General features: G+C 50.1%; 1 protein-coding gene across 1 annotated transcript in view; it reads left to right on the top strand.

Moving 5' to 3' along the window:
- LOC144162146 (uncharacterized) overlaps positions 1-19,591 on the top strand; it is a 28,043-nt gene extending 8,452 nt beyond the window's left edge. Inside the window, exons 3-9 of the mRNA XM_077692634.1 lie at positions 3,277-3,319; positions 7,013-7,040; positions 7,990-8,333; positions 8,698-8,957; positions 11,475-11,609; positions 12,640-13,049; positions 17,200-19,591. Of these exons, the coding sequence (XP_077548760.1) occupies positions 3,277-3,319; positions 7,013-7,040; positions 7,990-8,333; positions 8,698-8,957; positions 11,475-11,609; positions 12,640-13,049; positions 17,200-18,305 (2,326 nt within the window). The 3' untranslated portion in view covers positions 18,306-19,591. The remainder of the gene's footprint in view (positions 1-3,276; positions 3,320-7,012; positions 7,041-7,989; positions 8,334-8,697; positions 8,958-11,474; positions 11,610-12,639; positions 13,050-17,199) is intronic.
- Positions 19,592-19,901: the final 310 nt, after the last annotated feature.

Genomic DNA, 19,901 nt, shown 5'->3' with positions numbered 1-19,901 from the left:
TTGAAATAATTTTTTTTGTAGATTCCACATGAGGGGATACAAGCAGCAATGTCCGAGTCCTCAGCCATTGAATAGCTATGGAGTTCAATTGAAAACATACAGCAACTGACATGGGGGAATACACGCACAGAGACGAAAATTCAGGGCATGAAAGCAAGGGGACCCCATAAGCACATTAGCAGAACGGCACAAAAAACGCTATGACAGAAAGTGAAGTGAGAAAAGATATAACCACAATTTCAAATCTGGCAATGCGAAATAACTGGTTTAAGATTTACGCTAGCCACGGACAAAACAGGGAAATGCAGGGAATAATTCAATGCTATCGTTTGCTAAATGTGAAGTTCAGATTTCCAGAACTTTGGACTGCATAAATATAACCAGTGAACGACACCGTGTGAAAAACTTTAATATTCCAGAAGGAATGATTCCAGAGGTATACTCATTACAAGGTCCTGAACTATCGTCGGTTACGTACGCTACGTAAGTACGTACAGGGTGCAAAGCACCTGATGAGAGGATTAGATAACAGCAGACCTCTTGAAGGATGGCGGGCAAATTGTACCAGAAGAATTGACAAACCTGTACACCGCAAGTGTATCGGAGTCTTGGAAGAACGCGAACATCACCCTAATCCACAAGAAAGGTGCCATGAAGGACTTGAAAAATTACAGACCGATCAGCTCACCGTCAGTCGTCTACAAGGTACTTACCAAGGTAATCGCCAACCGAATCTCTGCAACCTTATATTTCAGTCAACCTAAAGAACAAGCAGGTTTGCGTAAAGGGTATTCAACAATGGACCACATTCACACGATCAATCAGGTGATAGAAAAGTGCGCTGAGTATTCTCAACACCTATATATAGCCTTCATAGATTATGAGAAAGCATCTGACTCGGTCGAAACCTCAGCAGTCATTCAGGCATTACGGAACCAGGGTGTAGACGAGCATTATGTAAGAATACTAGAGGATATTTACAATGGGTTCAGAGCTACCATCATCCTCCATAAGGAGAGCAGTAAAATACGTATAAGGAAAGTCGTCAGACAAGGAGACGCAGTTTCTCCGATACTATTCACAGCATGTCTACAAAAGGTATCCAAAATATTGGATTTGGAACGGGTGAGCGTAAAGGTTAATGGAGAATACCTCAGTAACCTCAGATTTGCTGACGACGTTGCCTTGCTAAGTAACTCGGGGGACGAATTGCAAAGCATGTTTACCGCACTGGACAAGCAGAGTAGAATTGTGGGCTTGAGAATTAATATGCAGAAAACTAAAGGAATGATCAATAGCCTCGGGAGAGCAAAGCAATTTGAGATGGGTGGCGAGGCAGTGGAAGTGGTAAGCGAATATATCTACTTAGGCCAACTAGTGACCCCGGATCCAAACCATGAGACAAATATAATTAGAAGGATAAGAATGGAGTTGAGTGCATTGGGCAGGTATTGTCAGATAATGAATGGCAGCCTACCATTGTCCCTGAAGAGGAAAGTGTATAACACCTGCATCTTACCGGTACTCATGTATACGGGGCAGAAACTTGGAGGCTCACTAAGAGGGTCCAACTTAAATTGAGGATGATCCAGCGAGCTATTCAACGGAAGATGATAGGTGTAACATTAAGGGGCAAGTAGAGAGCGGAGTGGGTCAGGGAACAAACACGTGCTAAGGACATATTAGTTGCAATTAAGAAGAAATGGGTGTGGACAGGGCATGTAATGCGAACGCAAGATAACCGTTGGTCATTAAGGGCAACAGAGTGGATCCCTAGAGAAGGCAAGCGCGACAGGGGGCGGCAGAAGGTTCGGTGGGCAGATAAGATCAAGTTGTTTGCGGGGATACATTGGTCGCAGTTAGCAGAGGACCGGGATAATTGGATGTCTATGAAAGAGGCCTTTGCCCTGCAGAGGGCTTAGACAGGCTGCTGCTGATGACGATGACGACGACGACGATGTACGTTACATTGGATTAAGCACAACTTCTTGACGTTATTTTATTTAGTTATTCAAGAAATGCTGCAGAAGGTTTTTCACCGTCCTAGCGGGAGAGGGCTACATCATGTTTATAACACAGAAGTCAAACCTATCAGATGTTATAGTATGCACGCAGTCGGAAGGCAGTGAATTCCACTCATTCATGGTTCCTACAAAAAAAAAAGAGTACTTAAATGTGTTATTTTTAGGAGCATATGGTCTAACATTTTTTGAATGATTTAAACTTGGTAATCGCTGGGGAAATGACAGTTGTATATTCTAATGGAATAATTGTAAATTGTATATTCTAGTATACAATTCTTCGTTTAAATCAGATTGCTTTAAAAATTAACCTTGTAATTGTTCGCCTGTCCTCGAGTGATTCAAACCCACATTTTTGTCATTTCAGAGACCGATGAGAGGCCCCTGAAGTCTGATAACATGAACCTGGCGCTTAGTCGCTGGATCCTCTCCAGTTTCCCTATAACCCTCTTTACGTATGGGTCCCACACTAACGGCGCATATTCCATCACTGGTCGAATTAATGTTTTGCAGGCTGAAAGTTTTACCGTCCAATCACACGCCTCTGGTTTCCTCCGTAAGAAACACAGCTTTTTGTATTGTTCTAGGCATCGTTATGTTTATGCGAAAAATAACGATGAACCACATTCTTGCCTTGTTCATCTGACACTGCATGCTTACTGTTATCTTCGTTACATGTACAATAAGGAAGCCATTTACTTCTGGTCGCGATATTGAATGAGCCGTTTGAACATGGCACGTGAGTTGAGGGGCTAACAAGCCAATAAATGAGTAATCAATAATAAAGCACTGATTGATTAATGGGAAAGGCAGCCATTCAACACTTCTGTATCTTTACTGCATACGGAACTATCCGAACGCATTCAGGTTCAACTTTCAGCATGCAGCTAATCAAATTAAGATATCATATACGGTCTTAATTTGCTTAGCTACTGATTCCCGGCCGCGACGGCCACTTTTCTGGTGAAGGTGAAAAGCGAAATCGCCCGTGTGTTCGAGATTTCGGCGCATGTTAAAGATCCCCAGGAGGTCAAAATTAATCCGGAGCCCTCCACTACGGCGCGCCTCATCGCCGGTGTAGCGTCGGCACGTTAAATCTCAAAATCAATCAATTAGTAACTCCGCACCTCAGTAAATCATCTTCAGGGTGACGATCGTGAATTTTCTAATAGTATTTCCTGCCGACTATCTCTTCTCTTATCAATGCGGCGGAGTTTCTGAATGACACCAACGTAGGCGCTTTTTTCTCCTCCAGAAACCTTGTCCCCGACAACTACGTCGAAGCTTTCTTTTACACGGTGAGTATATGCGATAAGTGTCGAGCATCGTAATCAGTTGCTTCGGCTGATAAGCATTCCCGTGTTAATTAAGTGCTCGCAGTGGGAGCACGACACGGGCAGCGACCCTTTTGCGTTTTTAACACGAAAGCGTTTTATTCCCGGATACACAAAGATTTTGCTGACGTAATATCCATAACGGAAGTGACTCCAGTACAATGAAGCAAGCCGCCTGTAAAGGGTGCACCTCGGCACACAGCGTCTTCTTGCGGGGAAGGAACCCTTAGTACTAAAGAGTACGTTATAAATAGGGTTCGTTTCGGTTTTATATTTTAACACGGAAGTGTTTTATGCCGGGATACACCAAGACTTCACTCACGTCATATCCGCCACGGGAATGACGTCAGAACACTTTTGTCGAAGCGACGCGCCAGCAGGACGCCGCTAGCTAAGCACACCAACAAGACAGCCGTCGACCCGCAAATCATGCTCAGCTGCAGATTTCGCTGCACTTTCGTGTTTTTCACTTTTCACTTTCACTTTCAATTTCACTTTCGTGTTTTACCGATTCATATGACAGAGGAATCACCCACAGTTTTTTTTTTTTCAATAATTCTTGCGCTTTCTCGGTTAAAGAAAAGCCTTTTTTGAGCATCATGCCTGAAATGAAGCATTGAAACCAGGAAATCAAAAATGGGAGAATAACGCGTACGAAAGCATGCTTTTGTCGTCGGCTTAATCACCCGTTCCACAACGAGCCATATCCAGTTGGCATATAAGAAGTAACTGTCCCTCACACGTGATTTTTATTCCTTGAATGGCAGCTTCGCTCATATATTATAAACTGTGTGATCGCTCCAGTTCTTCTCGCACCCGGTAGCAGACTTCATTTGCGTGACTACCCCGTAGTGCCCGTAGTTCTCGTAGCGTACGCGAACATGCCAGCGACGCGGCGTGCCTTGGTAGCCCCTAGAGACAGGAAGTCCATAGGGACACGTAGTCGCTAGGGACTTCAGGTAGTTTCTGCTTCCATTGGCGCAAGAAAAGCGTCGCCGTTTTTTCACGCGAAAGAAATCCCGCGTATCAACAAGCAGTCTTATCTTTTAGTATCGGGGACATTAAAACAGTTAGGCGTTATATCACTTAAAAGGGCCATGCGGGCAAAATACAGGTTTGTTTTATTTGAAAGATTGCGTTTTATCGCACCCTCAGTGCTTGTGCGGCAGCAAACGATGCTTTATTCACTAATAAATTAAACATTTTAGGCCAAAATTTCAATTGTCCCGCTAAACCGTGTGTTCTCGGCACTTGACACTGACGTATCCAGAGCAGGGCCTTAAAAATATAGCCTGATGACCAGGGCTGCTACCATCTCACAGACGGCCGTTTGGATATCTTGTTTATCGCCCATTTTCATATATGGCGCTGCAATACCGCTGAAGATAAGGTCCCTAAATTTTAGGGGCCTTAGCTGAAGAGCCGGTGTTCGCACTTTGCTTCTGGCCTTTATGGTTCACACTAATCGTTTCCTAAAACGTAACCTATGACTCGACAAAAATGATCATGTGTCAAAATGATCATGTAAGTGACCGTGCCGCTTATGTCAGTTGGTCAGTGTTGGGCCAGACAAGTCCAACTCGTCCGACGGCTGTTACAGGAATGCAGTGTCAGCCGGCAAGATGCCGCACTAACTGCTTCGGTGTTTGCGTGTTCGTTCGTAGCCTTAATTGTTCACCCCAAAATTCTTACTGCTATAAAAGTAGTGTGCCCTAAATTTATGCGCAAATACCTCTTTCGGCAAGCTTATAAGCTCTGCCTAATTTGCGTTTGCTTTTGCCGGCCTACGCCAATCGCGCAGCTGGGCATAGGACATCACAGGTTCTGTTGCAGGAAATGAGCGAGAAGTGAGTCGCATGGCCATTCCCTTTTTTCCTAATTATAAAGCTTATCTGAGCGAAGTTTACGTTAAAAGTGATGTCAGTATGATTGTAACGAGGCGCAAACTTTCGAATGAACCGAACTTGTGTTTTGCCTGCATGGTCCCTTTAAAGGAGCCATAAAGACAAAATGCACTTTTGGGCAATAAAAAAATACAACCTTTGGTACTTCACTCAGCCACATTGTAGTCACGCAAAAGGTTTATCTTTAACCGAGAAAGCACAAGAAATATTGAAAAAAAAAAAAAACTGTGGGTGATTGCTCTGTCATAAGAATCGGCAAAACACGGAAGTGAAATGTGCTCCGAAATCTGCAGCTGAGCATAATTTGCGGGTCGGCGGCTGTCTTGTGGGTGTGCTTGGCGAGCGACGTCCCGCTGACAGGTCGCTTCGGCAAAGGTGTACTGGCGTCATTTCCGGGACGAATATGATGTGAGTGAAATCTTGGTGTATTTCGGCATAAACACTTTCGTGTTAAAATATAAAACCCGAAAACGAACAACCGTAATTATAACGTACTCTTTAGTACTAAAGGTTGCTTCCCCGCAAGAAGACCCTGTGCGCAGGGGTGCACCCTTTACAGGCCGCTTGCTTCGTTGTTCTGGCGTCACTTCCGTGACGGATATTACCTCAGCGAAATCTTTGTGTATCCGGGAATAAAACACTTTCGTGTTAAAACAATTCAGATTTCGCGCTACGGTGACGCGTAATATGGTGACGCGCAATATGGGCCAGCTCTAGAACATGTTTATCAGTTTGTTAACTGCTCGTTGGCAATACAATCGCAAAGTCATCTTTGTGGTGGCTTAGCTGTGCGACCGCCAATCGCACAAACAATTGATTCTGCAACGTTATAGGGAAAGCGCCGGAAAGTGGCGGGGTGTCGCTACGGCTCAATGTTTTCTTTATTATCTCGGTCATTTGTTTGACGTCTGCTACAAGATTGGTGCTATTGCTATCTGGAAAAAGCAGTCTCTTGAAGGAATCAAACTTGTATTTCACCTTCATGGCCTTCTTAATCTTTTCTCACACCGAAGTTATAAACATCGTATACTTACGTCGCCGGGTTACAGTATAAAATGCTTAGGAAGTGTTCCCAGTTCGTTTGACTGTATTCATTTCTATTACCAGAAAAAGTGTGTTCAAAAGTGCCGCTCCGCTCGCGTGCTCCTCGGTGATTTTGTGACGTCACTGTGACGACACACCGGCATGTCGGAAGGGCGGAATGTACGGGAGTGCGAGCACGTTTAACACATATAAAGCTGCGGCTGAACACAGAGTCACACGCAACCGTATCCTGCATTAAAATTGAAATTTTAGGAAGTGGAATAGCATCAAACCTTATTGTAAGCGTGTGTGACGTCATGTCATTGCCGGAGTGTGTGAAATGGCCGTGGTGGATGAAGGTTGTTGTTTTCGGATTCAGAGTAAATTAAGGCTACAAGTTTGCGCTGAACAATGAAATTTAGGGTTACGTGAGGTCGACACAGTAAGTGCGCAAATAAAAGAGTTAAAAAAAAACAACTTCTGTGTCCGCTTAAAACCCTTGTTCCGGATATTCAGTCGAGTACGCAAAGGCAGTGGAACCCACGTCATGAAGAACGTCCAAACGATGAAATTAGGTAATGAATATCAGAGGTCGCACATGCGATGAGCGAAAGACATAACCAATACCAGTTACGGCTGCAGTCTCACTCTTGTTTGCTTTTTGAACATGCCAGCGCTTATCATTACACTAGTGAAAGTTGCAATTAAAGCATTATCTTTTTCGTTTCAGACTACTACGGTCGGAAAAAACGTTACTGGTGAGATTTACGGCTTGTCTTTGATTTGCAGGGTTGTGGGAACATGCTAGAAACATTAGTTGTTCACGCGAATTGCGCATTCCCCTGGGGTGCATCCAGATTTCAAACCACTGACCTAACGAGGATAGTTTTTTTTAGCTTCAATAACGCATTTTCCGAGGAATGAAAATAGTAAAAACATTTGCCTTTATTGTAATATAGTAGTAGTAGTAATAGCCTTTGGAAAACCGATGGAAAATACTTGGTCGGTGGCCTCAGCGGGAAGACGTACTCTTGCGTGTACCGTGTACGAGATATCCTCTAATGAACGTTTGAGAGGAAACTGGTACCATTGCTACATTTTTCGACGTGAACGTCAAACGGAATAGCGCTGGTGGATTATTCAATGTTCAGACATTTCGAGGGCCCTTGTGCTCCTTCCGGACTCAGCGAGACATCAACTTAACGAACTTGTTCGGACCAAATAAAAAGTTGGTTAAGCAAAACTTATCAGGTGACACCAGTGGCATCAGCCTGACTTGAATTCCAGACTCAACTCAGTGACTCAATGACGGCGGTAGCTCGTACTCGTATTTTGGAGAGCATCTAAAATAACCCGACGCAATTGAAAAATGATTGGAAAATTAACCAGTAACGGCCGCAAAACAAGCGTCGCTCGCAGATTCAGTACTCATGCACCCAGATACATTTATTTGTTCTTTTCCTATTTGTAGTTCAACACCGAGGTCTTCTTTTCTTGGCATTGTTTTAGGTTATCAGCGTGGAGCATGCCCCCCATAGAGTCAAGGGGCCGCTTGTCGCGGTGTAAGATGTTACTTCGTCCTACACAGAGGTTTAATTAATAAAATGTGTCAATTAGTCAATCAATCAATCAAGTAAACAAATCGATTTGTCTGGTATAGCGCACTCATCGCATGAAGAATAAGCGCGCTGTCACCAACGCCCCCAGACACGGACCGCTTCGAGACGGTGCGGGAGCCCCGGGCCAACATTCTGGGCGTGCTTTCCATGTCGGTGGTGCTGGGCTGCATCCTGTCGGTGACGGTGAGCGAGTCGGACGTGCTGCTCAACCTCTTCGTGGGCCTGAGCAACGCCACGGTGACCGTGGCGCACCTGACGGCCCTGTACTCGCCCGTGGGCGTCTTCTTCCTGGTCGCCACTCACGTGACCCAGGCGTCGCAGCTGGACAAGACGCTCACCGTCGTCCGCACGTACCTGCTCCTCACGCTGGCGGGACTGGCCGCCTACGGACTCGTGCTGCTGCCGGGCCTCTACGCGCTCGTCACTGGCCAGGTGCGTGCGCGTGTCTAGTCAGTGGGAGAAACATCGCATTCGAGCGCGAGTCCATTAGGCCCCCCTTGGGGAAAGTGGGGCTGGGGGAAGAGAAGGACACGAATCACACAGTGGTCACTGTTCCAGCGTTGGGAACAGTTCACGCAGTTCAGTTTTCACAGTAAACGCGCACAGTTCACAGTGTATACATATAGCGCATGCAGGTCAGCCCTTGAAAGTCGGTCAGACTGCCACTTTTTGGACTGTGTTCATATGCATACTGGAGTGCGTGTGTGGGAACGATGGCGAGAGAGAGAGAGAGAGACAAGGAAAAGTCAGCATTATGCCAATTCTCTCGCGCATGCGCACTGCTCGCCGTTGGCAGGACCCCCGGCCCTTCCTGCGCGTCACGCTGGCGCCGACGGTGAAGGCGTTCCGGTGGGCCTCCCGCGCCGTCAGCGTGCCGGACACGATCGAGGCCCTGGAGGAAGCGGCCGACCTGGAGCCGCGCATCGTGCGCTTCGTGATCCCCGTGGGCGCCAACGTGAGCATGTCCGGCACCGCGCTCGTCATGTCTGCCGCCGCCGTCACCCTGGCCACGCTAGAGGGCCTCGAGCTGGGACCCGAGGAGTTGCTCATCATCAGGTGCGGTTTTGCAGATCCCTATGGCCTTTATGCCTATTATTTCCCGTTCCATTGCACGCTGAGTCGTCCTCAATTTAAGTTGAACCCTTTTAGTGGGCCTCCAAGTTTCTGCCCCGTAGGTGAGTACCGGTAAGACGGTAAGACGCAGCTGTCATACACTTTCTCCTTCAGGGACAATGGTAGGCTGCCATTCATTATCTGAGAATTCCTGCCGAATGCACTCCACCCCATTCTAATTACCTCTCCCTTATGGTTGGGATCCGGGATCACTTCTTGGACAATCGACAAGGTTAAGGGACTTGGGTTGAGGGACAGGAAGAGAGCGGAGTAGGTCGAGAAACAAACGCGTGTTGAGGGCATATTAGTAAAATTAAGAAGAATTAGGTGTGGGCAGGGCCTTTAATGCGAAAGCAAGGTTGGTCATTAGGGGTAACAGTATGGATCCCTCGAGGAGGCAAGCGTGGCAGGGGGCGGCAGAAAGTTAGATGGGCAGATGAGATCAAGTTTGCGGGGATATATTGTTCGTAGTTAGCACAGGACCGGGATAGAGGGAGATCTATGGGGGAGGCCTTTGCCCTACAGTGGGCGTAGATAGGCTGTTGATGATGTCTTTTAGGCAAAACTATGGGTGGTGTCTACATTTAGATGGTCTCTACATATTGTTAGGGCGCCTGAGGGCGCAGCTAGGACCTCCTGGAAGACAAGACCTATCTGCTTACTTTTCTTCGGATGACTGTAACCTCAAGGGCAGATTCCAGTATCCTCTTTGTTCTTTGTTCGATACGCTAGACCAAACTTTGCCCCCCAGGGCATCTGGCCTCCTTACCTCAATGAAGCAATTCTCTCTCTCTTGGTCAGGTTCAGCTAGGCAGGGCCTCCTTGAGGATTAAATGGCCCTCACGTGATGGTCGTTCCTAAGCGTATCGTCGGCGTGGCCAGCTTCGGCCCGGGGTGTAGGACTTCGCGGGCCCTTTTGAGGATGGCCTGAAAGGGTGCACTAAACGCACACGGGGGGCTGGCCAGAACGCCAGTTCACGCGCCAAGGCCTTCCACAAGGTGGTGGGTCCGGGAGAAACTTTTGGTGGGCAGCATTGACCATGTGCTAAGTGCAACATCCCTCGTGGTGATTAGGGATATTTTTGAGTGGGCTATGCTCAGCCGTGCGTACATTACTTTGCCCAGCCCTTTGTAACGTGTAAGTCGTCGTCTCCATTAAGTACCAATTGAGTAACTGGTAATAGTAACTTGCTCCTAAGAAGGACGTCCGTCAATACGGCTGGCTTTTCACCCTTTTATCTCCTCTATGGACGTGAGCCCACTTTGCCGCTTGACACCTTGATGCCCTCATAGATCACTCCAACGACCGAATATCCCCTCGAAGCTGTTTCTCGAGCGACTCTAGCCCATGAGGTCGCCCGCGCCCGCCTTTCGGCCTCGCAGGTTCCGCAGAAAACGCGTTAGGACCTTAAGCACCGCAGCGTCCATTATCCTCCTGGAACGCTCGTGTTGTTGTGGTCTCTTTCTCGCCGTGTGGGCCTCTCTGCAAGGCTTTTCTCGCCTTATCACGGCCCTTATAAGGTCCTGAGGAAGGTCACCAATGTGACGTATGAGATCAGTCCTGTTGCACCGTCCACATCGTCTTCCACCCCGAAGACCGACATCGTGCTTATAGTGCAACTGAAGCCCTACAACTCTCACAGCTTGGACGCAACACCTTAGTCAGCAGCGAGTCGGTGCTTTTCCGGCCGGGGGCTATGACGAGGATGTTGGGCTCTTGGTACTAATCCGACGAGTATTCGTTGTTGTCTGTGCTGGCCATTCGCCGGGAGATGGACTGATGAGTGCTGAGGAGCTAGAAGAAGAAGTCGACGGCGATCGGACTCGATTTGGTTGGCGCGTGGATCTGGACACTCTGCTCTGAATTCCTCCTTGTAAACACCTCTGCGAATACAATACCTTCCATGTAACAATATGTTTGGTTATTACAAGGAATCTAAACGGGTTCCATTTTGTTGTCTCATTTCGAAGTGGGAACAAGTCCTGTATCGTGTTCATTGCTAAGCTATCGCCAAGAAACCAGCGTTTTAACGAAGTATGACATAGAGATGTTTACCGGTCAAGGGCATTTACTGTTGCGCTAACATTGTGACGAGCGCTGCGGCTAGCCGAAGTAACTTTCTTGTTAGAATATTATGTACGATTGAATCAGCGAAAATTTCTCTGCTCATACGTCAGTATACGTACGGATGAGAGGCGCATCATCACCGATGTAATCAATATCTCCTCGGCATCACCGAAACATCATCAAAATGAGAAGGATGCCAACCGACTGCGTGAGTGTGCGCGCGCGTGTTTGTGCTTGCTCGCTAGTTTGTCAATATACAGCCGTCGCCATTGTCATATTATACCTAATTACCCATTCCCTGAAAGGTGACCTAAACGTGAATTAAAATTTGAACCTTGCGCTGGTCACGGCGTTATAGAGCTGGCTGGACACAAGCTTATATGTTCACGCAGCCTGACGGTGGTGCTGGCCAGCCTGGGCGCGGCGAGCATCCCCAACAGCGGCGTGCTCACCGTCCTCATGATTCTCATGGCTCTGGAGGTCTCCAGCCGGAACATCAGCCTCGTCCTCGTCCTCGACTGGTTGGTGTAAGCCATGGCCGCCTCGATCTCGGCGATTCCTTTCCCCGACCACTCCCTGCCTGTCTTTTTAGATGCAACGCATCTCATGCTCGCCCCTCTGTCCTTCCTGCGTCTGTGCGGCGTTGTCCGCACAGCTGCGCCTCTCCTCCTCTCCTCTCTCCGATAGCGAACACTCTCTCCCAAACAGCTGCAGGTTGGCGCCGCGCGCTCTCACTCCGTTGCTAGGCGCCGGTGGGCGGCGCTGCGCTCGGCGCTGCGGGCTCTGCACATGTGCAGTACTCTCTCTCTCTCCGCGCTCTCCTCTCCTTCGGGCGCTGTGGATATAAAGCGGCATGCCGCGCTCCGACGGTCTCAATCGACGGTCGTGCGCGTTACGCTTGCACTCTCTCGCGGTACTCGACGATTGCTTGATGCAATCGTCGAGCCCCTAACTGTGCACTTTACGGACCACAAGGCACTCATTCATGTCTGCAATAAAGATCGTACCTGAGCATACGTGTACTGCATGTGCATTACATGGTGAAAATGGAAAATTACGCCCACCTCCCCTTCGCGTCAGAATCCCTGCTATAAGCGCGTAATCAATACGATGGAAAACGCCAATGGAACCCCCCATGAGATGCGTTGCATCACACCAGAGTTCCCGCGAGGAGATGTGGGCGTAATTTTGTCTTCACTTCGGGAATAAATTTTAGTCTTGGGCGTTGACATGTCTGCGCATAGGATGCCCTATGATGCGGATAGCTTTTTTACCTTTTAATGTAGCTCTGGAACCTACAATGTAGCTTCGGGATCTCACTACTGCCGAGTTTAAGCTCGTACTACGCAACGCTTCCCCAGGAGCCGTCTTGTCGTTACAGACACCGGCTTGTTCACTTATTATAGGCCAATTACAGCTTTCTCACTAAACTTCCTGACCCACTTCCCTTCCCATGAAAAGTATCGCATGTAATGGCGCAAGTTTGAAGGCACGACGAGGGTTCAGTTTAACTGCCATCTTCGCTTGTTGGACCTCTTCCTCCGTGCACAACCGCAGCGACCGTTTGCGAATGACGGTGAACATCTACAGCGACTCGGTGGGCTCGGCCATCGTGCAGCAGTTCAGCCGGTTGAAGCCAATCGAGGACAGCTTGGACGAAAGCCTCGTGCCGGAGCAGCGGCCACTCGTGGCCAGGCTCGGAAAACGGGCCTCTCAGTTCCTGCCGGGCTCGGCGGTCGAAGGAGCCCTCCACGGCGCCGACCGCGAAGAGCAACTCTCCTCCATTCTGCGGCCGCTGGCACGCCGCCGCGGCACCCTGGCCTACGTGCCGCAGCCGGCAGCGACTCCCGGAGGCTGGCGATCGCCCCTGAAGAGGGCGAGCCTACGACCGAGTTCTTCGCCCCGACCGGCGCCGTCGCCCTCCAGCACAAGCAGCAACGCGACTCGGGACGTAAAGGAAAAACAAGGTCAGGGTTAATTCATGGTTCGAAGGGACGGCTAAGGACATCAAAGCTAGTGTCAGGTGATGACCCTAATCATGTATACACGCGGACACACGCCTAAAGACTTCAGTGCGTTGCTTAGGCGAGAAGTGAATGACATGTCATTGCACCCTCCGCAGGATGTCATGATACCTCCCATCACGAGGGACAATTGTTGCGTGACGTCATGCCCCTACTCGTCCGCCCAATGCGGAGGCATGGCATGTGGGTGTATCATTATCTATGACCCAGCAGAAGCCCAGAGAGCTCATTTTAAATAGCTGGTTCACAAGTAGCATAGGACACGCGGTTGAAGCACGAAGAACAGCACTAAACTTGTCCGCTCAGTTGTCATTTGCTTTTACCCCGTAGCCAATGTTTTAGCAGCGGAGCTGTGGAAGGTCGAGCCTTTTCGTCCGTCTACTGAAGGTCGTGCGTCACGCAGGGGAAGGAGCAGGTTTCTCAGATCCAAGATAGAAGGCGCAGTGGTCTCGCACGAACACGTTCCTCTTCCTATCCGTAGGAGGGGGGAGCCTCCTGCCGCTAGCTGCCTTTAGATCCCTTTGCGTGAACGGTAGAATTTGTGCCGCGGTGGCCCTGCAGGGGTACGTGAGCACCCGTTGATGTTCAAGCCGACACGAGAGAACCACAGCTCCGTTGTTTCGGCACAATTCACACTGGGTGGCAGTGCACACTGCAGGCTTAGATTTTTAGCCAAGCATGACCCTTGCACGAGCACAGTATATTCCAACAATCTCCGATTCACGCTATGTTGCTGGGAGAGAGGCTCGCTGGTTGTAAGTGATTCGCAATATCTTCAGTATACATTATTCTTGGAGGACAGGGCGTAATTTCGGCGGGGTTATAACGTCACAGAAAAAGCACAAAACAATCAACTACCTTTCTGTCGGAACTACAATAACGGGGGAACGCGAGTCTGTCCAAAATCGGGTCCAACACCAAACGAATCAACCCAGAAACGAGCGGGACCTTATCAGGGCGGTTTACCGCACTGCGATTGGGCTCTCTAGTGCTTTACTGATACGAGCATTTCATAGCGCTCAACCATTCGCCGGCAGACGGAGGGGTGAATTTTCTGTCCAGTTTTGCACGTCCATGCACCCATCTCCAAATGCAAAGTGCTTCGGCCGTGCCGAAATGACGCAGTCAGATAGACGTCGGCGTCATGACTCAAGGGACCCAGGTTCAATTCCGTCCACGGGAAGCGTTTAATTTTTTTCTGCAATTCACCCACGATTATCATTATCGTCATAAAATGTTGGCTTTCCTGCAGTGCGTTTCGGGTGGACTACAAACTGCATCAGTGAGAGGCTAAAAGCTTCGCTTTAAAAATTCGGCCACCTTCGCATTTGAGAGGCAAAGACTCACGAAACAGCGGAAATGGCGGTCTTCACTAGTTTCAACTTGGCTTTTCTTAGTCTGCCCATCTCACCGGTAGACCAGACATTGCCGCCGAGCGCACGCCGTCTCTCTCAACTAGGACAACACTTGCATGTCAGAGATTACGCCATGTTACGATTCTGCGCGCCGCTGCCATGTTCGCGCTACCTGCAAAGTTTTGCAGAGTCCCCCGGTGTGTAAGAAAGCGGCCTCGGACAAGTAGCAACGTGCCTGGGAACAGCCCGATCGCGGGCGCCTCGCTGTCGTTATGATTAAAACTTCGGCGGCTGCAAACGCGGCGTGTAGCGATTTGTCTCGGCGGGCAGACGCCGCAGCCGAGATCTCCTCTCTCCCCTTTCTCAGACTCAGCGTGCGCCGCTACTGCCGACCTCGCACTAACTCTGGAAAGAGTTGTGTGTGTCTGTACTATGTTCGCACCGCGTGCAAAAGCTGAATGAGCGTTGTTTGACTGTTAACGCTTTGGGCATAAATACGGGGCCCCGAGCGCAGAAGTTCATTTGTTCGGAGCAGCAAATCCATTCTGTCGCACTGATAGAGTCCCGTACGGCAACCTCGCCCGGAAGGGCATTGTTCCTGTATTCCTTTGGCTCATCTCTCGCCATGCAGTGAACCAGTTAAGTTTGCCTTCGGCTTCTTGTCATCTCAGAGGCAGCAACTTTAGCTGGCCGCTCGCCCACCACGCTACCTCGCATGACGGAGGCGACGGAACCCGGTTCGGGGACGCCTTCCCGAATGTAACGACTGGTTGCCAGCAGGGTGATGGCAAGTTCGTAACAGCCATCACCGGGTGCAGCCAATCCCCACCTTGCGCCTCCCCACCCGAATAACTGCGCCCGGACGTGCACTTCGAATACCTTTGGTCAGCTCCTTGCCTCCTCGCCACTTCCCCTCGCGATTCTTGGCCTTGCACTTTCCTCCCCTCCACTCTGCTGCGCCGAGTTTTGAGCGACGCCAGACACGGATGGAACTCAAGCTTAAACAGCTACGCTGAAGAGTACCGACACTGATGCACGGCAGCAGCCATTTTGGTGCCTGACGCCAGGGTGGCCAGCTTTATGCGCCCTATTGCGGCTGATATTGACGGGCGGAATCGGTCCGGGCGCCGCTTGGCAACCATGACAGCTGTGTTTACTTTTCGAAGAATTAGAGACAGCGCGCCGGTGCGATGGGGACAGCTCGATTACCTTCTGGTTCTCCAGGCACACGTCCGAGTGGTCATCGTTGACGTGGCTGTTACGTGGGATTGCAACGAAGAGATTCTGAAACAGAAATTCTGGGAGAAGGTACAGAAGTATTCCGTGCTTTCTGACCTTTTTCCTGGGCGGCATGTTGTGTTCCACGGCCTCGTCTTGGGTGCTCGCTCAATGCTGTGTAGGGAATCTATGTTAGCCGGAGCAGCACTTGGTCTTCTTCCTCGTGACTTGGGCTGGTTGTCTGCGTGCGTACTCCATGGCAGTCTTATCGTTTTCCAACGGTTCAGTAAGCGAGTCCTGGGAAGGGGGGAGGGGTGTAGGGAGTGATTTTTATCATTAATAAACTCTTGCAGTTCTCCGTACGTTTCCTTAGTTTTATTTTCAATTTTGTCGTTCTTCTTCCTTGTTTTTGTTCTCTTTCGTTGAGGACAATCGCCACACGTTTGTTATTGTAGTTGAAAGGCCGGCCACTGTCCTAACATCTTGTCTGAGTATTTCGTTTTCATCTTCTACAGTCCGTGTCGGGGTATACTTTTTGGGCACCTTGCCACGGACATGGTGCACTGGCAAGGCGAAGAACAGGCTGGGCTACGGCCCATTGTTCCATGTCCCGAACAAGTGTCCTTCAGTCAGACGCCAGTGGCCAGAACACCTCGTTTTCCGAGAGAATTTACGTATTTATTGGCTCTAGGTTTCGCTAGAGCCACTAATGAAGCTACTCTTTTTAAGTGGCTATAGGTTCCGCTAGGCCACTGTCGTTCTTTCCCAGCGGGAAGCGATGCAGGTGTTTTCCACCTTCCCACCGGTTGAAACTCCGTGGCCCATCTCGCCCAATGCTCATCCGACGCAGCACGCCATCGCTACTTTGTCTGGGGTCTTAAAAACTCATTCTTAACGTGTCATACAGCCGCATTGCGCTCTCGCGCGGCAACACAGAGGCACCAAAATGTCAGCGCCCATGGGTCTTTCGGGGTAAACAAATGTCACGTGACGCGGTTCGACCGATGGCCGCTGCCGGCGGCATACAACAATGGCAGAAAAGAGTGCCGATACTCTGGAACAAGAACTAGTGGCTCTAAGCTCCGCGGGTAAAGCAGCATACGAGCTATGAGGACGAGATGTCTTGTCGGGGAACCCGTATGACAGTCGTCTTAATGCAGGCTAGCAAATCTGAATTAAAGTTGCCTCACGAAGTATTAGGTGCTGGGAAGCAGTGCCCGTGTGTTCAAATGAGGTGCAATATTCGAGGCTCGTTTGTTTCAAGGGCTGCGAACTGCTGTTCCATCAATTCCACGTCCAGCTCTTTCACCTCCTCTCATGCGTATGGTAGATCTCAGTTCATCAGCTCTACCAGCATTGCGTTCATAACTGCGTCATTTTGTATCGGTGTCTTCAGACTGCTACTATATACTGAGCGTCGTCAACGCGGGAACGTTGTTTGCCAGGCGTTTTTGTGTGTTGTTTCTTGCCTCCAAGATAACGACTCCATCGTAACAGCTGGTTTAATCTCTTTCACGCAGTGCCGGTGTTTACGACCGGAGCTTCGTCAGACTTTTTCGATGTGATCTCACACGCAAACGGCCAAACGCCAGTGCGCTGCCAGGTGGTCGTGGATGGCACGTCGCCTGCCCGAAGCGGCATCATCAAGAGTTCGGGCCAGTGCTTACTCGATGTCCGATCGCCGGAGAATCGTCCTAGCGGTCAGGAGGAAGCGGTGGTGCCCTCGGAAGGGGCGCCGAGCACCAGCGAAAACTTAGTCCACGCCGCCGCCAGCTCAAAGACGGGCTCCCGCACTCGTCGACGTCACCGGCGACTACGCGGTGCGACCGGGAGCAGCAGTAAGGCCAGCAAGAATACGGCCCAGAAGCTCGAGGTCCAAGTGCCGGAAGATCCGCCCAGCAGCCTACGGCAGGAGGCGGTGGCACCCTCGGAAGGGGCGCCGAACACCATCGAAAACTTCGCCTCCGCCCCCGCCGACTCAAAGACGGGCTCCCGCACTCGTCGACGTCACCGGCGACTGCGCGGTGCGACCGGGAGCAGCAATAAGGCTAGCAAGAATACGGACCAGAAGCTCGAGGTCCAGGTGCCGGAAGATCCGCCCCGCGGCCTCCGGCAGGAGGCGGTGGCGCCCTCGGAAGGGGCGCCGAGCACCATCGAAAACTTGGCCGCCGCCCCCGCCGACTCAAAGACGAGCTCCCGCACTCGTCGACGTCACCGGCGACGACGCGGTGCGACCGGGAGCAGCAGTAAGGTCAGCAAGAATACGGACCAGAAGCTCGAGGTCCAGGCTCCGGAAGATCCGCCCAGCAGCCTACGGCAGGAGGCGGTGGCGCCCTCGGAAGGGGCGCCGAACACCATCGAAAACTTCGCCCCCGCAGTCGAAAACGGGAAGACGCACTGCCGAACTCGTCGGCATCACCGGCGACGCGGTGAGATGTCCCCCAAGAGCGACGACAGGCACACCTCCAAGGGCAGCGGCAGCAAATCTCAGCGGCACTCCAAGTCGCGCCAGCGCCGCCCTCGGCACAAGCACGCCCAGACCGCGACTCCGTGGACCATCTCGCCCAATGCTCATCCGACGCAGCTTTTTGATAGTACATCGCCGATGGACGTGCTGCCGGGGTAACCCGTCTAAAAGAAGCCCCAGGACATTGTTTTGCGCACCGATGAGTGCATTTTAGCATACCCTTTTGTACGTTTTCTGGCACCGTATACGTAATTTGTTATTCCATTCGAACGGAGGGTGGATTGTATACGCCACTGTTCATATAACGCCCAACCTGCTGTATGCGTCACTGCAGCAAACACGGTGCGACAATGAGTACTCGGAGATTTTGCGCCGTGCTGTTCTGATTTAAACGAAGAAACAGCCATGCACATGCACATACCGCAGGCGCAGCTAGCCTTCGCTTAGCCAGCTGCTGGACATACGTCACTGTAATTCGCCTGTATGAGCTCGCTCTAAATAAACTTATTCAGACACGCAAAAAATGCAAAATATCAAGCTGTTTAGCAAATTTTCATTTGTCGTGTCCGCAATTAAAAATACCAAGAAATTGCCAAGCGCGTGCACGTGAGCATGGGCCTTGCGGCGACCGCCCAGCGTCCCCTGAGCACGTTCGCCAAGCCAAGCATACCAATTCAGGGGGATTGGCCAAGATTGGCCAAAAAAAAAAAAAAAGCTCGAGCGTTCGCCGTAATTGTGGCAACATTTGCTCGGAACGAGAAAGATACGTCATAGCGTACAGCCCTGTATGGTGATGTCAATTGATTATAACTTCCAAAAAATGAAAGAAGCTCACACTTAATGCAACAATGGCGGAGTAAAAGTCGCTGCGGCACCGAAGAAGAAGCAAATCGGCTGCAATCGTGGATGTAAACTTCGTGATGGTCGTGAAGGTTGCGTACAGCTTCGCCACCTTCAAGTCTTAAGCGTTAGTGAGAGCTTCTTTCATTTTTTTATCAGCCATTGAGGATTATAACTAAAATGGCAGGCATTCGCACCCTTCCAAGCAAAGGGGTCGTACTGCGATGCCGAAGGCACAACGCGAGAATTCTGTAGGGGGTCCAAGGGTGTGTGAGCAGGGAGGTCATGACACCGTTTCTCGTGGTAATGAAGGGCAAATGAAATGGGATCAGTGATTGAACTCTTCAGCGGGTACGTGGCGGGCTCAGAGGGAAGTTCTCTCATGACGGGAAGCCAAGGTGAAGGGCGTTTAACGGGCTCCTCATGCAGGACAGTTACGCTGCCTGTAAATGCTTGTACTTAAGCCCTGCACCAATTATTAAATTATTCCACGCGGGCTGAAGGCAGAAAGAAAAAGTTACAAGCCCCTTTCCTTTGTGTCTGTGGCGCGTCAAGTTGCCTTCGAGAGCATCGTCTATTGCCCAAAAGGCGTAGCCGAATGTGGCATTGTCAGCAACGACGGTAGTAATGTGGTTAGGTTCATCGTGCAAACAGCACCGCGGACACATTTCATGCTTCTTTTTCTGTTTTCCTCTTTTTCCTCATTGTTCCCCTTTCCCCCGTGCAGGATAGCATACTAGGCCGTAGCCTGGTTAACATTCCTGCCTTTCCTTTACTTTTTCTCTCTCTCTCTATCATTTCATGCGATCATTGTTCACAGCGAAACTATTGGTTACGTCGAGTGTATCAGATCCTGGTAGGATGAGGCACATTGTTTGTGACCGCACCGAAAGAGAAGCTGTGCAGCCTGTGCTT

The sequence above is a fragment of the Haemaphysalis longicornis genome, unplaced genomic scaffold, assembly GCF_048455015.1.
Source record: "Haemaphysalis longicornis isolate Haplotype H1 unplaced genomic scaffold, Haemaphysalis longicornis Haplotype H1 scaffold_12, whole genome shotgun sequence".
In the NCBI taxonomy this organism is placed as follows: Eukaryota; Metazoa; Arthropoda; class Arachnida; order Ixodida; family Ixodidae; genus Haemaphysalis; species Haemaphysalis longicornis.
The sequence above is the reverse complement of the archived record's forward strand: the minus strand, read 5'-3'. Positions and strand labels throughout refer to the sequence as shown.